Source organism: Cyprinus carpio, chromosome A22 (assembly GCF_018340385.1).
Source record: "Cyprinus carpio isolate SPL01 chromosome A22, ASM1834038v1, whole genome shotgun sequence".
NCBI classification, from domain to species: Eukaryota; Metazoa; Chordata; class Actinopteri; order Cypriniformes; family Cyprinidae; genus Cyprinus; species Cyprinus carpio.
The window spans coordinates 10,145,458-10,162,310 of NC_056593.1; the positions used below are offsets into that span (position 1 = coordinate 10,145,458).

The 16,853-nt window shown below is 36.4% G+C and overlaps 2 protein-coding genes across 9 annotated transcripts; one reads left to right on the forward strand and one right to left on the reverse strand.

Moving 5' to 3' along the window:
- Window positions 1–7,994: 7,994 nt before the first annotated feature.
- LOC109067161 (granzyme E-like) lies at window positions 7,995–9,744 on the forward strand. The gene is made up of 4 exons (XM_019084164.2): window positions 7,995–8,143; window positions 8,549–8,672; window positions 8,861–9,088; window positions 9,172–9,744. The coding sequence occupies exons 1-4, from the start codon at window positions 7,995–7,997 to the stop codon at window positions 9,412–9,414; spliced, it is 744 nt and encodes a 247-aa protein (XP_018939709.2). The 3' UTR covers window positions 9,415–9,744.
- A 660-nt stretch (window positions 9,745–10,404) lies between these two features.
- On the reverse strand, window positions 10,405–16,089 carry LOC109067181 (cold-inducible RNA-binding protein B-like). Of its 8 annotated transcripts, none has more exons than XR_006153157.1 (7): window positions 15,936–16,089; window positions 15,109–15,218; window positions 14,915–15,021; window positions 14,628–14,739; window positions 12,816–13,011; window positions 12,653–12,718; window positions 10,405–10,472 (listed from the first exon to the last, which is right to left on the reverse strand). XR_006153157.1 is itself a non-coding variant. In XM_042711842.1 (7 exons), the coding sequence occupies exons 2-7, from the start codon at window positions 15,206–15,208 to the stop codon at window positions 10,468–10,470; spliced, it is 579 nt and encodes a 192-aa protein (XP_042567776.1). In that variant the 5' UTR covers window positions 15,209–15,218; window positions 15,936–16,089; the 3' UTR covers window positions 10,405–10,467. The 8 variants fall into 8 exon arrangements, 5 of the variants coding, with proteins under 5 accessions (XP_042567776.1, XP_042567777.1, XP_042567775.1 ...); XM_042711842.1 differs by having other exon boundaries at window positions 12,653–12,711; XR_006153158.1 differs by lacking the exon at window positions 10,405–10,472 and adding an exon at window positions 11,364–12,324 and having other exon boundaries at window positions 14,658–14,739.
- Window positions 16,090–16,853: the final 764 nt, after the last annotated feature.

Below are 16,853 nucleotides of genomic sequence, written 5' to 3' on the forward strand. Positions count from 1 at the left end.
GATGCAAACCATTAGATAATCTAGAACATTCTCTCCTGCCGAATGCAGCAACTGGATGTCTAGATTCTGAAGCTTTCATTTGTCTTCTTGCACTGAAATGCTGTGTCATTTTGGAAATGATTTGCTCGTATGGTGTATTTACATCTACATGGATAGCAATGGCTTCTCGCATGTGTAAACTACTCTGTGCAATTAATGCAGACTTAAACATGGGATTTTGTTTAGTTGCATTTGGCAAACCACTGTAACAGCTGAACTTTTCCCACAACCTGGATGCAAATGCTAGAGGATGCTCTCCAATTTGCATTGTCAACTCAGTTATCTTTCTCACGTTAACCAAATTAGTCCCAGCAAGTTTAAGTAGAGAATCTCTCCTTGCACCTTTGTCTGCTCTTTTGTCACAAACTTCCGGTGAGAGAGCACTAGTTAATGAGCGAGGAATGCAGATCATAAGAAGTCTACAAGCACCTTCATCTGACACACTATAAACATCCACTACCTTCTCCAGTTTTGACAAAAACTCTACAGGATCCATGTTATCAGGGTAAAAGTACCCACTGCTGTAACAAGACTTTGGAAGTCCATAAAATACAGTTGTCTAACAGCTTGGCCATTGTCATTTCTTTGATCAAGAACTCTCTCATTTCCAGCCAGTCTTGTTCGCACTGGTGCTATTGGGAACCTCACAGAATCATCTGAAGAATTATGTTGTTGACTAAAGGCTTACTTGCAGTTATTCTCGTCATATTCAGAATTGGATTGGGGATGTAATAACTGTCTAGCTGTCTCTTCAATTTCTCAATAATATGACATAGCCGCTGACTTAAGAATTTAGCAACTTGTTCTCTGTTTTAATTTCTTCTAATCTTTTCTTAATTACCTTGTATGAGACAAAAAGAGCTTGAAGTGCATTAGCAACTTTTCCCTCTTTTTTTTTTAGGCATTTTGGGACAATTTTTGAATTGAGATATAGCCCACTCATAGGGGTCATCTGCCTTCTCTATCCCATCAAACATTCCTACTGAGCTGTGCTTAGCGATGTATTTAACTATCAGCTCTTCCATTTTCACAATCTTATTGAATTGTGTTCAGCAATTCAATAGGCTTCTTTTCCTTCACTGACTGAACATTATCTAGTTACTTTAAGATACCTGTTAGTCTAATTATTCACAGCTCCTGTGCTTCTGACGCAAATGAATAAAACAGCCAAACTACATCAGGCTTCTAAACCAAATTTTTCACTTCTCCGGACACCGACACAGTCCTTTGGGCCTTACACTTCACTACACTAAACTGTTAAAAATGTAACACTGTCACAGTACGTTGGACAAAACCACACTACTTCGGGTTTTATGTTATATTTTTTAAAAACAGTTTAATTTGTCACAGTACGTCAGGCAAAACAACACTGCTTCAGGTTTTAAACTTCACAGAGTCACGGTGCATCGGACTCAATACTCTATAACACACAGTGAAATAAATCTGTGACCACACTGCATCGAGTCGATTCAGTTACTTTAGAATTTCATCAGAATTATCACAACAACTAACTCTATATCATTTACGTTAGAAACTTACAACTCCGTTTCAGTTACTTTAGAAACAATAGGTCTAACACAACTCTGCTACCACACCGCGTCAGGCTGATTTAATTATTTTTATAAAAAATTTTAACAGACCAACAACACATTTCAGTTACTTCAGAAACTTTAAATCTTGATGAAGATGTTTATTGCAGAATAGCAGTGACAAAGTACATGTTGCACCTTGGGTTCAACGGAGTCAGAATGAACCCAGAACATCCTAAGTTCAAATCTTTAATACATTTTCATGTAAATGAAGTTGCTCCTGTTGTAAAAGCTGTAGTCTGTATGTTAATTAAGATCTGACACCCCTTTGTCTGGGGTGGTTCTCAGTGTCCCACACCTGTCCCATTCTACAATTGGTCACCATTTGCTCAGGATGTGATCATCCCAAATGATCTATAAACAACATAACTGTTGACTTTCTTCTTCTCTATAATAATTAAGTCATTTTGGGAAATGAGCATGATCAAACATATATTGTGGAGTTAAATCCAACTCAACAAATACTATAAATTCCAACACTTACTTTTAAAACACACATCAAGAAGGTTTGCAATCACATTAAGTTCAACTTGGCAAATTTTAGATATGCCCGTAGCTGCATGTCAACTAAGACTGTGAAGATGTTTATGCATTCAATGATCTTCTCACATATCACCTATTTTTTAACAATCTGGTCACAAGCAAATAATACTTCTCTCAAACCAATTCTCTCTTTATATAAACAAACTTTGAAATGTTTAGATAGGAAATCCAAACATCATCACTGTGATCTTTTAAAAAAAGAAAATACAATATTTTAAGTTGGGAAAATTTGATTATATATATACACAGATCTTTGTCTTAAGTATAAAATCAGACATGGACTGGCTCCTCCTGTATTGAGCCAGTTTGTAAACGTAGCACCATCTGGTTACAGATTAACGAAGTTTTACTGCTTAAGTGAAGTAAGAGGTGATTGCATAGTCCCTTTAAAAAAAAGTTCATTTAGTCAAACAGTGTTTTCAGTTAGGGCTGCTCGTGAGTGGAACTCCATCCCAATACATTACAAATTTTAATACTTATGCCTCCTTTAAGTTTCACTTAAAGAAGTGGTTAATTAAGATTCAACATTGTCAACATAAAGTTTATAAAGTAAACTCTGCTGCTGCCTTGTCTTTTCTGCTCTACTAGTTTAAGATTTTTAGGGGAAGTCTTGGCCTAATGGTTAGAGCGTTTGACTCCTAACCCTAAAGTTGTGGGTTCTTGGGCCGGCAAAACCACGAATGAAGTGCCCTTGAGCAAGGCATCAAACCCCCCATAAAGGGCTGCCACTGCTTTGGATGTGTGTTCATTGCTCTGTGTGTGTGCACTTTGTATGGGTTAAATGCAGAGCACAAATTCTGAGTAAGGGTCACCATACTTGGCTTTATGTCATGCCACTTTCTCTTTTCTCACTTTCTTATGCTGTGTATATGAGGTTGTTTGGTATAGTACTGATTGAATGATTAGGGCTTATGCTACTTGACTGTATGCTTACATTATCTTTGCCAGTATATTGATATTTTGACATTATTGATACATTGTTTGTCATTTTGTTTGACAGTTGGATTGTGTGTGTATGAGTGAGCTGGTATTGATTAGTTGGTTCTATGTATAGTATAACTTTTAAGCTAATGTGTGTTTTTTTTTAATAAATTCAAATTTATAAAACACTATTCACTATTAGGGAATAGTGTGAATGTTATATGTATTTTGGAGTATGTAAGAATTATGTATTGATTAATTCTTTATATTTTTTGGTTGACAATTTTAATTTTACCATCAGTCCAGAGACTGCAGATGCAAAATAGCCTTCTGTCTAATTCTGGCACATTGTACATTTATGTATTATTGATGTGCATTGTCCCTGTTAAATAAGCCGTAAATATATATATATATATATATATATAATATATATATATATATATATATATATATATATATATATATATATATATATATATATATACAGGTCCTTCTCAAAAAATTTAGCATATTGTGAAAAAGTTCATTATTTTCCATAATGTAATGATAAAAATTAAACTTTCATATATTTTAGATTCATTGCACAGCAACTGAAATATTTCAGGTCTTTTATTGTTTTAATACTGATGATTTTGTCATACAGCTCATGAAAACCCAAAATTCCTATCTCAAAAAATTAGCATATCATGAAAAGGTTCTCTACACGAGCTATTAACCTAATCATCTGAATCACCTAATTAACTCTAAACACCTGCAAAACATTCCTGGGCTTTTAAAAACTCCCAGACTGGTTCATTACTCAAAACCGCAATCATGGGTAAGACTGCCGACCTGACTGCTGTCCAGAAGGCCATCATTGACACCCTCAAGCGAGAGGGTAAGACACAGAAAGAAATTTCTGAACGAATAGGCTGTTCCCAGAGTGCTGTATCAAGGCACCTCAGTGGGAAGTCTGTGGGAAGGAAAAAGTGTGGCAAAAAACGCTGCACAACGAGAAGAGGTGACCGGGACCCTGAGGAAGATTGTGGAGAAGGACCGATTCCAGACCTTGGGGGACCTGCGGAAGCAGTGGACTGAGTCTGGAGTAGAAACATCCAGAGCCACCGTGCACAGGCGTGTGCTTTTGAACCAGAAACAGCGGCAGAAGCGCCTGACCTGGGCTACAAAGAAGCAGCACTGGACTGTTGCTCAGTGGTCCAAAGTACTCTTTTTCGGATGAAAGCAAATTTTGCATGTCATTCGGAAATCAAGGTGCCAGAGTCTGGAGGAAGACTGGGGAGAAGGAAATGCCACAATGCCTGAAGTCCAGTGTCAAGTACCCACAGTCAGTGATGGTCTGGGGTGCCATGTCAGCTGCTGGTGTTGGTCCACTGTGTTTTATCAAGGGCAGGGTCAATGCAGCTAGCTATCAGGAGATTTTGGAGCACTTCATGCTTCCATCTGCTGAAAAGCTTTATGGAGATGAAGATTTCGTTTTTCAGCACGACCTGGCACCTGCTCACAGTGCCAAAACCACTGGTAAATGGTTTACTGACCATGGTATTACTGTGCTCAATTGGCCTGCCAACTCTCCTGACCTGAACCCCATAGAGAATCTGTGGTATATAGTGAATAAAAAAACAAAATAATCAAAACCCAAAACTCTTTATTAGCTTAAGGCCGCTATCGAAGCATCCTGGGCCTCCATAACACCTCAGCAGTGCCACAGGCTGATTGCCTCCATGCCACGCCGCATTGAAGCAGTCATTTCTGCAAAAGGATTCCCGACCAAGTATTGAGTGCATGACTGAACATAATTATTTGAAGGTTGACTTTTTTTGTATTAAAAACACTTTTCTTTTATTGGTCGGACGAAATATGCTAATTTTTTTGAGATAGGAATTTTGGGTTTTTATGAGCTGTATGCCAAAATCATCAGTATTAAAACAATAAAAGACCTGAAATATTACAGTTGGTGTGCAATGAATCTAAAATATATGAAAGTTTAATTTTTATCATTACATTATGGAAAATAATGAACTTTTTCACAATATGCTAATTTTTTGAGAAGGACCTGTATATATATAATGTATGTATGTGTGTATGTATGTATGTATGTGAGGGGGGGTTCATTATTTGTATTCACAATAAAAAATGTCCCAGCAGCTGAGTTACAGAAAAACTGTCCAGCACCTGGCTAACAAATATTAAAAATAACCCAATAAAATGACCCAACAAGCGGAACCCAGCATTTGGGTTAAAAAATAACCCAGCATTTTTTAGACTGTAATTGAGAGGTTCAATGAACTCCAATGACTTCCACAGTCTCCGCACTCTCAGAAAAAATGGTACAAACGCTGTCACTGGGGTGGTACCTTTTCAAAAGGTACACTTTTGTACCTCTTAGGTATTAATATGTACCTTTAAGGTACCAATATGGACTCTTAATGTACAGAGATGTGCCTTTTGAAAAGGTACCGCCCCAGTGACAACTTTTTTCCGAGAGTGCAGATCTCAGTTCCTCTGGGATGTGGAGAAAAGGCAGATACACATCATTAATGTGCAGCTGATAAATCTGCAGCAATTATATCATGCTACCATGTCAACAGAGACCAGAATCTTTTAAAAAATATATTTCCAGCCCCTTACTAAATCCATGCCACAAAGAAATTAGGTTGTTTGTTAAGGTTGTACCTGATAAAGTGGCCACTATTTATTTTTTATTTAATTATGAATTATGGTAATCAAGGTACCAGAAGTTGCAACTATCAAGACTGCCCCTAGTGTGCACTTTCTGATATTATCACCACAGTGTGAGTTGTGAAACAACGAAAGCTGATGATAATCACTGACCTGTGAGCAACTCTTCTTTAAACTTAGATCAGTGAAACTGCATGCTGCAGCTTCTGCCATTATCTTCCGGGTGTGGGTCCCTTGAATCTCTCTATAAAAGCAGAACCCAACATCTCTGTGGTGCACACTGAGTGTAACTGAGCTGTCTACAATGAGCATCCTTTGGCATATCACTTGTCTGCTACTGCTGCGTTCCTGCAGCCCAGGTATTCACATCCAATCTACTTTAGTAAATGCAACAGGTTGTTCATCAGAATAACCCATGAAATAGTTTCATAGGACTAAACTCTTTATAGGTTTCTTTATACATGGCATCGTTGGCGGTAAAGTCTCCATTCTCCACAGTCGACCCTACATGGTCTACATTCGTGACAAGATATCAAAATTAACATGTGATGGTTTTTTGGTAAGAGAGGATTATGTGATGACAGCTGCCAGCTGTAAACAAAGGTAGGTGAAATTATCATACGTTACAGTTTTATCAGAAAGAGTAAACAGTTTGGTGTTGGTTCAATTCAGTTCAATAAGTGTAAATTTCACCAATCTTGAATCAAGTTCAATTCAGCTATAAGCAGTTCAACAGGAGGCAGCAATGTCGTTATTAAGCTCAAATCAGTTCAACGGTGATTCGTTTGAGTTCAATAAGTGCCAATGTTCCGAGACGTAATTCAGCTATCAAGCAGCTCTACAGAAAACAAATCATTATTCAACTTAATTCAGTTTAAAAGTTTTGTTCTCATCCAATGGTATCAGTGCAGTCATATTGATAATATTACTGAATATAATCAGTCTTTTACATTGGTGACTTTTGACATTCAAAGCGGCAGTCATGTTGCTGTATTACAAATATTAATAACTTTGTAAATCTTGTAAATCTGGCCTTTACGATGTCTACATTTATTTATTTATTTGTTGTTGTTTTTTTTTTTTGTCATTTTTAGACATCTTATGGTGTATTTGGGGGTCACTGATACCAACTTTTTACCTGACGGTATAGAGGTAGATCCCCCACAACAACAATAAAACAATAAAAAAGCAGCACACCACAACATCATTCTAAAAAAAATAAAAAATAATGAACAACAACATCACTACAAAACATTTGAAAAATATAGTTATTTCATGATAGGAAATTGTTGACATCTGCAGAATAGTTTTGCTCAACTTTAAAATTCGAGAATATTTCAGAAAAATACTGCTAGAAATATAGGTGCTATTAACTCAAGCAAGAACTTTGCATCTTCTCATACAGCTTAAAACTCCAGCAACTCTGAACACAGCTGTGGGTACTATCACTTTGCCAAAAACTGAGAATGAAGAAATCCCAAAGGACTGCATGGTCATGGGTTGGGGCTGGCAGAATTACAACGACGAGTCTCCATCAAATGTGCTCAAAGAAGCAAGCGTGACGTTGATAGACTCTGAAAACTGTGGCACGGCTGACACTCTGTGCACTGAGGGATCAACTGGACCAGCACAGGTATTTCAAGTACCACCACTCACAAATTCTTATCTAAAACGTATCAGTGTCATTGCAGCCTGATATACTAATAATCAAATGATATAATCCACAGGGAGACTCTGGGGGTCCACTTGTTTGTGGAGGTGTTGCAAAGGGGATTGTATCTTTTTTCAAAATCAAGAGAAATGCAGACAACCTCACAGCATTCACTCATATTTCCCGCTACCTTTCATGGATTCAGAGCATCATGCCACTTGACATGCCAGAAATGTTAGGTAAATGTCTCCCGGCCAGGAATATTAGATCCAACCCCCGGACATTCGACCTCAAAGCCTGATAAACACCAAGTCTTGACTGGTACCCAAAATCAGTGCATTTTTACTTAATTTTGTCTAGAACCCTAAACTGTATTAAATCATCTTTCGGCCAAAAAGTTGATTAAGGAAGCCAGGGATGAGCAGAAAGCAGGATTCAAAGTACAGATAATAATAATAATAATACAAAATTAACTGTCTTTATTGAATTATCTTAGCTTCATGTTTCAGTGCTCAGAATATGCTGTTGAATCGTTTCATATAACTAAACTCTTTTTTATTATATGTTTCTCCATGCATGATGACATCGTTGGTGGTAAAGTTTCCGTTCCCCACAGTCGACCCTACATGGTCTACATTCGTGATAAGGTATTAAAATCAACATGTGGTGGTTTTTTGGTAAGAGAGGATTATGTGATGACAGCTGCCCACTGTAAACGAAGGTATGTGAAATTATCATGTCACAGTTTTATCAGAAAGGGTAAACAGTTTGGTGTTGGTTCAATTCAGTTTAATAACAGTGTAAATTTCACCAATCTTGAATCAAGTTCAATTCAGCTATAAGCAGTTCTACAGAAGGCAACAATTTTGTTATTAAGCTCAAGTCAGTTCAATGGTTATTCGATTGAGTTCAATAAGTGCCAATGTAGCAAGACGTTATTCAGCTATCAAGCAGCTCTACAGAAAACAAGTTATTATACAGTTTCATTCAGTTCAAGTTTTGTTCTCATTCAGTGGTCTCAGTGCAGTCATATTGATAATATTACTGAATATTAAATCTTTTTTTCAGTTATTCAATGGCAGGCACGCCGCTTTATTGCAAATCTTTCTTTTTTTTGTCATTTTAGTCATCTTATGGTCTATTTGGGGGTCTATGACACCAACTTTTTACCTGACGGCATAGAGGTAGATACCATTCCACATCCAGAATTCAACATGAACAGAATAGGTCACGACATCATGCTTCTGAAGGTAATATATAAGATTGAACTATTTTACTATTTCAGTTTCATAATTACCATCACACTTTAAAAAAAAACGGCCATTCATGATAGGAAATGCATTCCCATTAAAATTCAGAAAAACTTTAAAAGTTAAAGAAATGTGAGAAAAGTTAAAGAAATGTGTTACCAGCAAGAACTTTGCATCTTCTCATACAGCTTAAAACTCCAGCAACTTCGAAAAAAATTGCGGTTACTATCACTTTGCCAAATCCTGAGAATGAAGAAATCTCAAAGGACTGCATGGTTATGGGTTGGGGCTGGAAGAATTACCATGACAAGTCTCCATCAAATGTGCTCCAAGAAGCAAACGTGACTCTGATAGACTCTGAAAACTGTGGCACAGCTGACATTCTGTGCACTGAGGGATCAACTGGACCAGCACTGGTATTTCAAGTTGCACCACTCACAAATTATTTTGCAAATCAGTGCATTTTGATCTAGTAATAATCAAATTATATAATCCACAGGGAGACAGTGGGGGTCCACTTGTTTGTGGAGGTGTTGCACAGGGAATAGTGTCATTTTCTAAAAACAAGACAAATGCAAACTACCTCGCAGGGTACACTCGCATCTCCCACTACCTTCCATGGATTCAAAGCATCATGATGTCACCTACAACACAAGTCTCCACGTCAGGAACATTTGTTCCAACCCCAGATACTGAAACCCAAAACCCATCAGAAGTGTTTTGTCTGCTGCCCGAAACCTGATACACCTAATAATCTTGTCTAGTATCTAGAGTTTGAAATTTACTTTAGTGTAATAGCCTAATCAATATTAAGCCTTCCATCAACCAAAAGGTTTACTGAGGAAGCCAGAGAAGAGCAGGAGACAAAGTAAAGACATCACAGAAACGAACAGTTTATTGAATATCATATGTTGCTTAAGTTTCGATGTTCACTTTGTTATATCACAAGAAACGGATGGAAAAGGACTTCTCACATCATCCAATGACATTTTCTTTTCTCTTTCTTGTAAAGACAAACATCACTTAAAACTACACAATCATTAGATTAAACTGCAATTGAAAAATAAAATGACTGATCAATGAATGAATCCGTGAAATGTTTGTCACGTCATGATTAAATGGGATAAACTGGTCTTTTTTTCTTTTTTTAAATATAAATGAAACTTCTCCATTCAGTCGAGACTTAAGCATTTAATTTTCTGTGGCTTTTGTGCAGTAGCTGGCCACCACTGCCACCGTGTGGTAAGTGTACTGTACAGAAAAAAGAAAAAAACCTATGCCAATAAACACAGAGTACTTAAAACAGGTGTAAAAAACTTTATTGCATTGATTTGTCATTCTCAAGCCTTTTAAGGGAGCACCTTTCTAACGAATCACTGCTTTCAGCAAAATACAGCAAACTTTAATCTAGGTGCAAGATTGATTTTTCATCTTCTGCAAGTGTTGACACTTTCTCTGCTTTCTTTTGGGAGATGGGCTCATCTGCAGAGCATGAACTCCCAAAAACCAAAAAAAAGCAAATCCAAGTAACTCAAAAAAAAAAAAAAAAAAAAAAAATATAAAACCCTCAACGTGCATCTTAAAGAACCAAGCCAATTAATGCTATTAAAACAATGTCTTACACCACAAACAATCATTAAGAAATCAACCTTCAACAGAACACCAGACCATTATCCACAAACTAATAGTTACTGATTTAAATCTACAAGCAAATGCATACCTCATCTTTGCCATGAAAGTGAATTCATCAAAAGTCAGCTTGCTCCTCTAGTTTTCAAATGCAACAAGTCCAGTGTCAGTCTGAAAAATAAAAAGATGTTTTACTACACAGAAGATGGAAACAACAAATGCATTTAAAAAAAAAATCTTCCAAAAAAAAGACGCTACACAAACACTTTAGACTAAGCACAATAAATTGGTACAAAATTAAGAACGTTTATAAATAAAGGGCCAAACATTTTTAATCAATCACTGAAGCTGAGGAGTCGATGCGAAGACTACAGCTCTTCAAAGTTTCAAAGCTTTTGACTTAAGTCACTTACAACTGACCAAAAATAATCTTTAAAATGGGCGCAGAAAAATTAGCAATCAGAACAGGGACTTAAAATCTCGTTTCAAGGGCCACATGAGGTACTTCCCACAAAACACGAGCGCACTATTTAAAAAAAATAAATAAAAAAAATAAAAAGTCATGCAGTTTTTTTTTTTTTTTTTTACAGGGAACAGGAAGTGTATTTCTTAGGTTGTTGAACAGGACTGAACAGATTCTGGAGATAAATCACTGGTCGAGGCAACATTCGAAGAAAACATGGACAATGAGAACTGTTGTAGAATGCGTACAGGAGAGCAAAAGGTTTTACCTCACATTACAGGCCTATCTCCACAATTGACCTAGTCAAGAGAGCAGCTTTCATCTCAGGATTCTTGAGTCGGAAGGCACAACACTTCATTCTCCAAGGACATTGATGATTTCCATAATTGCTAGCAGAAAACTCTTGGATCCAATGAAGCATTACACAGAACCATTGCTTGCTATATCATCTTTATGTTTGTGTTCTTATCTAATACTGTTTTATTTGCCTAATTAAGAATATTTAAGATCCCAGATGCTAAATCCCCAACTAGCCACTCCAAAACAATCATCTGGTTTATATTGAGCTTTTTTTAAAATATCGAATGCAAACGAAAGAGCATTTTCCAACCATTTTTTAATGGGCTTCATGAAGCCAGATTAATACAAAAAGAAAAAAGGGATTCTGGAGGTGTTGATATACAGAACAGAGCACATTTCTTTCCAAGGAGGAACAAATTCTTGACATTTAAGAGGATAAGTTCAGTCCACAGCAGAGCATACTTTAAAAAAATAAATTTAGACTGCACAAAGAGTAAAGTACCCTGGGCATTCAGTCCTAAAGTGAGGTGGAATGACCCACTTAAGTGGTTTACTCTTTGGATGATGAATATTTACAAATCTTTAGCAATATCAAGGAGGTTTGCCGGAGTCAACTCCAATGCAACATGTCTGCCTTGCTTCACTAAAGGAATGCATCACAAAATGGAGATGGCAAAGAGCCATAAAGAATACATCACAGCTTATCAAGCTTCTATTGGAGGATCAGATTAGAATATTTTCTTGTGGCGAAACTGCCGTTTTAAAATGGTTTAAATGCAAATGCCCCCCCAAGCACTTTCAATGAGCCGATACTAAGAAATTGGTCCAAAGATCTTTGAGGAAATTGGTTTTAGAAGCTATCAGGCTGTGTTGGACAGGTCAATTTTCACGCATGGTTTCAGAGACAGTTTCTTAAACATACAAAACAAAAAAAACAGGACAATTTCAAACCTCTGTGAGCATCTATAACAATCGCAAGATAAAATGGCAGATACAGGTAGCCTCACAGAACTTGAAACTCTTACAGTAACTGAATGCTCATGGATAATAGGCAGCTCCTCAATGAGAGGAACATCCTGTGGATACTTGACATTGTAAAAAAAGGAGTCTTTAATAGAACATTTGAATCAGAACAAAACGTAAAGAAAGAATAATAATAAAAAAAAAAAAAAAGTCTTCCAAGAGCGCATCTTTTTAAATACAGCCAGCGAAGCGATGATCTTGCAATCAGGATTTTTTTTTTTTTTTACTCGTGTGAAGCTGAGGACAAGAAGTAGGCAAAAGTGTAAAGGCACTGGAGCATTGTGAACATCCTTTCCAAACAGTGAAGTGACACCATAACATGATTCTTTTCGAACAAGGTCTTATTGACTATTCTGATCAAGTGCACAAAACCGACTTTAGTCGCTAATTTTGTAAAAATGTCTTTTTGGATTGTGGTCAGCAATTCCAAGATAAAGGAAACCAAGTAGACAGAACTCTTAAGGTTGAAAAATGGCAGTTTTGTCTCTCTGCTTAGGTCTAGACATTATTGTAAAGTTTTGCAATTGTGTAGTAAAATTAGTAATTCTGAACAATCAATACATACCATAACTGTCATAGCTGTCTCTGTAGGATCCGCCAGAACGGTCATATCCCCCCTGACTCCTAAAACCAAAAGTAATATTTGCCATATTTAAAGGGTTCACGGTTACAGCACCTATAAAATTATTCCTTTGGCACAATCTCTCTTTACGTAAAAAATCCCTCACCTATTATCCCTGTATCCACCGCCGCTGCCACCAGAGTATCCACCACTCCTGTTGGAGTATCCACCACCACCACCGCTGCTGTAGGATCGGTCACCTCCACCATAGCTTCTCTCTCCTCCACCATAGCCTCTATCGCCACCACTGTAGGATCGGTCACCTCCGCCATAGCCCCTGTCGCCACCGTATCCTCCACCACCTGGAAAAAATAAAATAAAAAGTTAATTAATAAAAATAAATAAAGGGTTAGACTCAGATTAAATGACAAACCCATGCAAGATATTTAAGATGCAACAATTCAGGTGGGACAAAATTTGCCATGATAATTACAAGCCACCAAGAGTGCAATAGGACTGGGCGATATGCCAAAAATATTAATCGATAATCGCCTTTAAAAGTATCGTGATATCCGATATTGTCTACCGAAGCCCCACCTACATCACAACCCGCCCCCACTATTGCAGCATTGTTTTTCAACTTGTAGTCAAGCTATAATGTATTTGATATTTATCATGTAGGCCTATGACTAAAATCATGCAGGGATTAAAAACGAATTGAGCAAAAATATACTTTTTTTTTTTTGGTAACCCACTAGTTCAGAGTTCTCTTTTGGCCCATTTTTAACTTTAAAAAAAAAAAACTGCTTTATTTAGAAGCAGGGTAATTAATTTCATTTTTGTACTGTAATTTATCATTTTAACTTTAGCAAATTACAAAGCCCACAATATAATATTCAGTGTTGGGCTGCCGAAACTCTGAATGTGTGCGAGGGCGAGCTTTGAAGCCCAATACTTAATTCGTTTGCAACAAAACTTAATAGTTCTGTTGAAAATTAAGAATTTAAATTTAAATTAAAAATCTGTAAACGTATTGCACTGAAGGAATTTGAGGCTTATACTGTATACAGTGTTTAAATAAATATTCAGAAACACATGCAGTGCTACTTTGTCTTTTTTTCTGTTTAAGTTTTACTAAACTGCAGATCAAAATAAAATAAGCCTATACCCTAAATAAGGATTAATTATATTGGAACGCATCTCCAAAATAATCTCATACACAAACGCGCATTACAGCAGTCAGCGCCAAACAGGCAAATAAAATAAACAGGTTTAAAAAAAGTGATTCAGACAAGATCAGTGAGGGATTTTCATTGACTTAGTTCTTTGATGAACATTATAATGACCGGCGGCAGCAGCTGCTGTTGTCAATGCATGGATTCAATAAACCCTTGTTTTCTTTCAACTCTTTACGTTCACTTAAGACATAACCGAATGTATTTATGGGATATTTTGATATAATTCTGTATGTATTTATCCATTTGAAGAATGTGAGAAAGAGAGCTCAATCCAGTGTTCGCGTAAATAAGTTTATTTACTTTTGTGCGTGCGCTTTGTGTATGTGTGAGTAGCGCGGAAAACAGCACCGAGTGCAGAATTGAGTTCCATTTTATCTTCTTGCAGTTGAATCTTTTGAAATCACAAATGTATACAGAAGTCGAGAAAAATTGAAATGTAAATTTTATAAACTGTAATTTGATTCCTGACATTACGCATCTGATCTGATTTCCAAAATTGGAATAGCTTTTTGATTCCCAACCCTCCTAAATTTAATTCTTTCATGCAAAAAGACCTGTATGGTGACTAGGGTGCTATGTAAAAATTTTTGCAACTTACTAGGTCTATCATCGCTTTTTTTTTTTTTTTTAAAATAATTGTCTGTTACCGGACTGCTGACGTCGCCGATATACAATAACAACATATCACCTAGCCCTAGACTGCAATGCAGAATGCAACTGCAGTCAACATTAACCCCAACCTCGGCCACCCCTGAAGAATCCCCTTCCACCTCCAGAACCTCCTCTGAAGCCACCGGACCGTCTACCAGATTTGCCAGCTTCATCAACACGAATCATGCGGCCATCAACAGACTGCAAAAAAGACACATTTTATGGTTAGAAACAGACTTCAATCCTCCAAACAATATGATTGATGAACTTTACAATTAGTACACATCTAGGCATCAAAAAGGTACGTTTCTCAGTCGTAGAAATAAACCTTAAAACATTGTTACAATTCTCTCCGTCCCTAATGTGACAATTTTACCTTTCCATTCATTGCAGCCATGGCATCCTTTGCATCCTCTGGATTTTCAAACGTAACAAAGCCAAAGCCTCTGGAGCGGTCGGTCTCACGGTCCCTGATGACATCAACTAAGGCAAAAAGAACCACATTATCAAGAATAATGCTGTAAGAATTTAGATAAACCTCATTTAAAAAAAAAAAAAAGTAATTCAAACCTTTGGCAATTGATCCATATTTGGAGAATGCCTCCTCCAAGGACTGCTCTGTGGTATCATAGCTCAGACCACCAATGAAAAGCTTTCCCTCATCAGACATGTTGAATCACCTGCAGTAAAATATTATATTAGAGGGGAAAGGAAGTGGAAAAAAAAATACACAAGCACACAAAAAAAAGAGAGAGAATATATATATATATATATATATAATCATTTATCTCTCAATTAAAATCATTCACATTATATATATATGCGCGTATTTAAAAAAAAAAGATTTCTGAAAAGCCTAAACCAATTTATCGCGCGGCTTCACGCGCGTCGTATTTAAAGTGCGCATCAAGGAAGCGCCATTTTCTGCCCAACCCTCGTCTTCCTCACAACGTGCTGCAGCCATTTTGCCACAAAGACACGCTTCATCAGAACAAACCCCTTTGAATTCTGTTTTTAGATCTTTATCGAGCTTCATTTTTAAAGATTGTATGAAAAATAACCATTCTTTATTGCATGTGCCAGTTTTGGGAAAAGTAGGTCAGTAGAACTAGGTCACGAGGTGCTTCATACGAGGAACAAAGAAACCTATAAAATCCGACGGAATTAAATACATTTCCACACTACACTCGACGAATTTCAAGTAAATCAGCTGTTAAAATGCAAAATACCTACAAAATGTTATTTCAGTAAAAAATATTAATACGCTAGTAAATCGAAAACCGTCTAAATACAACTAATTGATCACCATTATAAACTATATATGAATATAACGCAACATCAGAACAAAACGTTTCATTTTAAACCAAAAACACTCGAGGAAAGGCTATATTTCTTACCTGTTTTTCTCGGACACAAAGAAAGAGAGCAGAACGCGACGCTGACTGCGACAGAATAGAACCAGCACAGAAAATGGCGCCAGTTTAAAGGCTCCACGTGACTGCAGATCTCGGAGGGCGTGGTCACATCGCGCCGCGTCACTGGGTTTTACGCGAATAAAGAGTAGGCTACCTTTGTCTGAATTCGCGCGTAGCAAAGCTGTTTGTTTTCTTGCAATAAAAAAAAATTCCTTTCTCACTGTGATTGTTAATTATGCTCTTACAGAAAAATACGATTTTATCTTCTATAAAGTTACTATTATATAATTTTACGTAAAAGTCTTAGATTCATTGTTACCATTTCATATGCAAAGATGTCTTGTTGTGTTTTCTATTTGTTGAAATATTTGAATAAAACTGAATAAGGTAGGCTACTACAATATGTTTCCAAAAATCCCATTAAACCTTTAATTTTTCTGTAGATGTATAGGCCTAAACTATACAATGTAATGCTCGATTATTCTAAATCATTTTTCAAAAGTCATTAATTTAGATTGCATTATCTGTGGTTATCGTATTTTTGTTTTGTTTTTTTTAAATAGTGGTGACATTAGAGGTTCACAATATCAACAAGGTCACGGAATATGTCTGTGTTTAAATTATTGTTTAACAAACTTACATTTTTGCAAGAAACACTATAGCATATATAAATACATTTGATCTTTTAAGGCTACTTTTCATGCTAAATCCACTCTAAATATTTACATTATAATTCATGTTTTCTTTTGAGCACACGATTAAACATCTGATTATATTTGTATAGCCTTATGAGGAACTGATTATAACCTGTTTAAAATCTCTATTGACCAAAACTTATATTTTTATTGGTAAAAGGAGTAAAATGAATATGAAACATGGTTGTTTCTTAGTAAAAAAAAA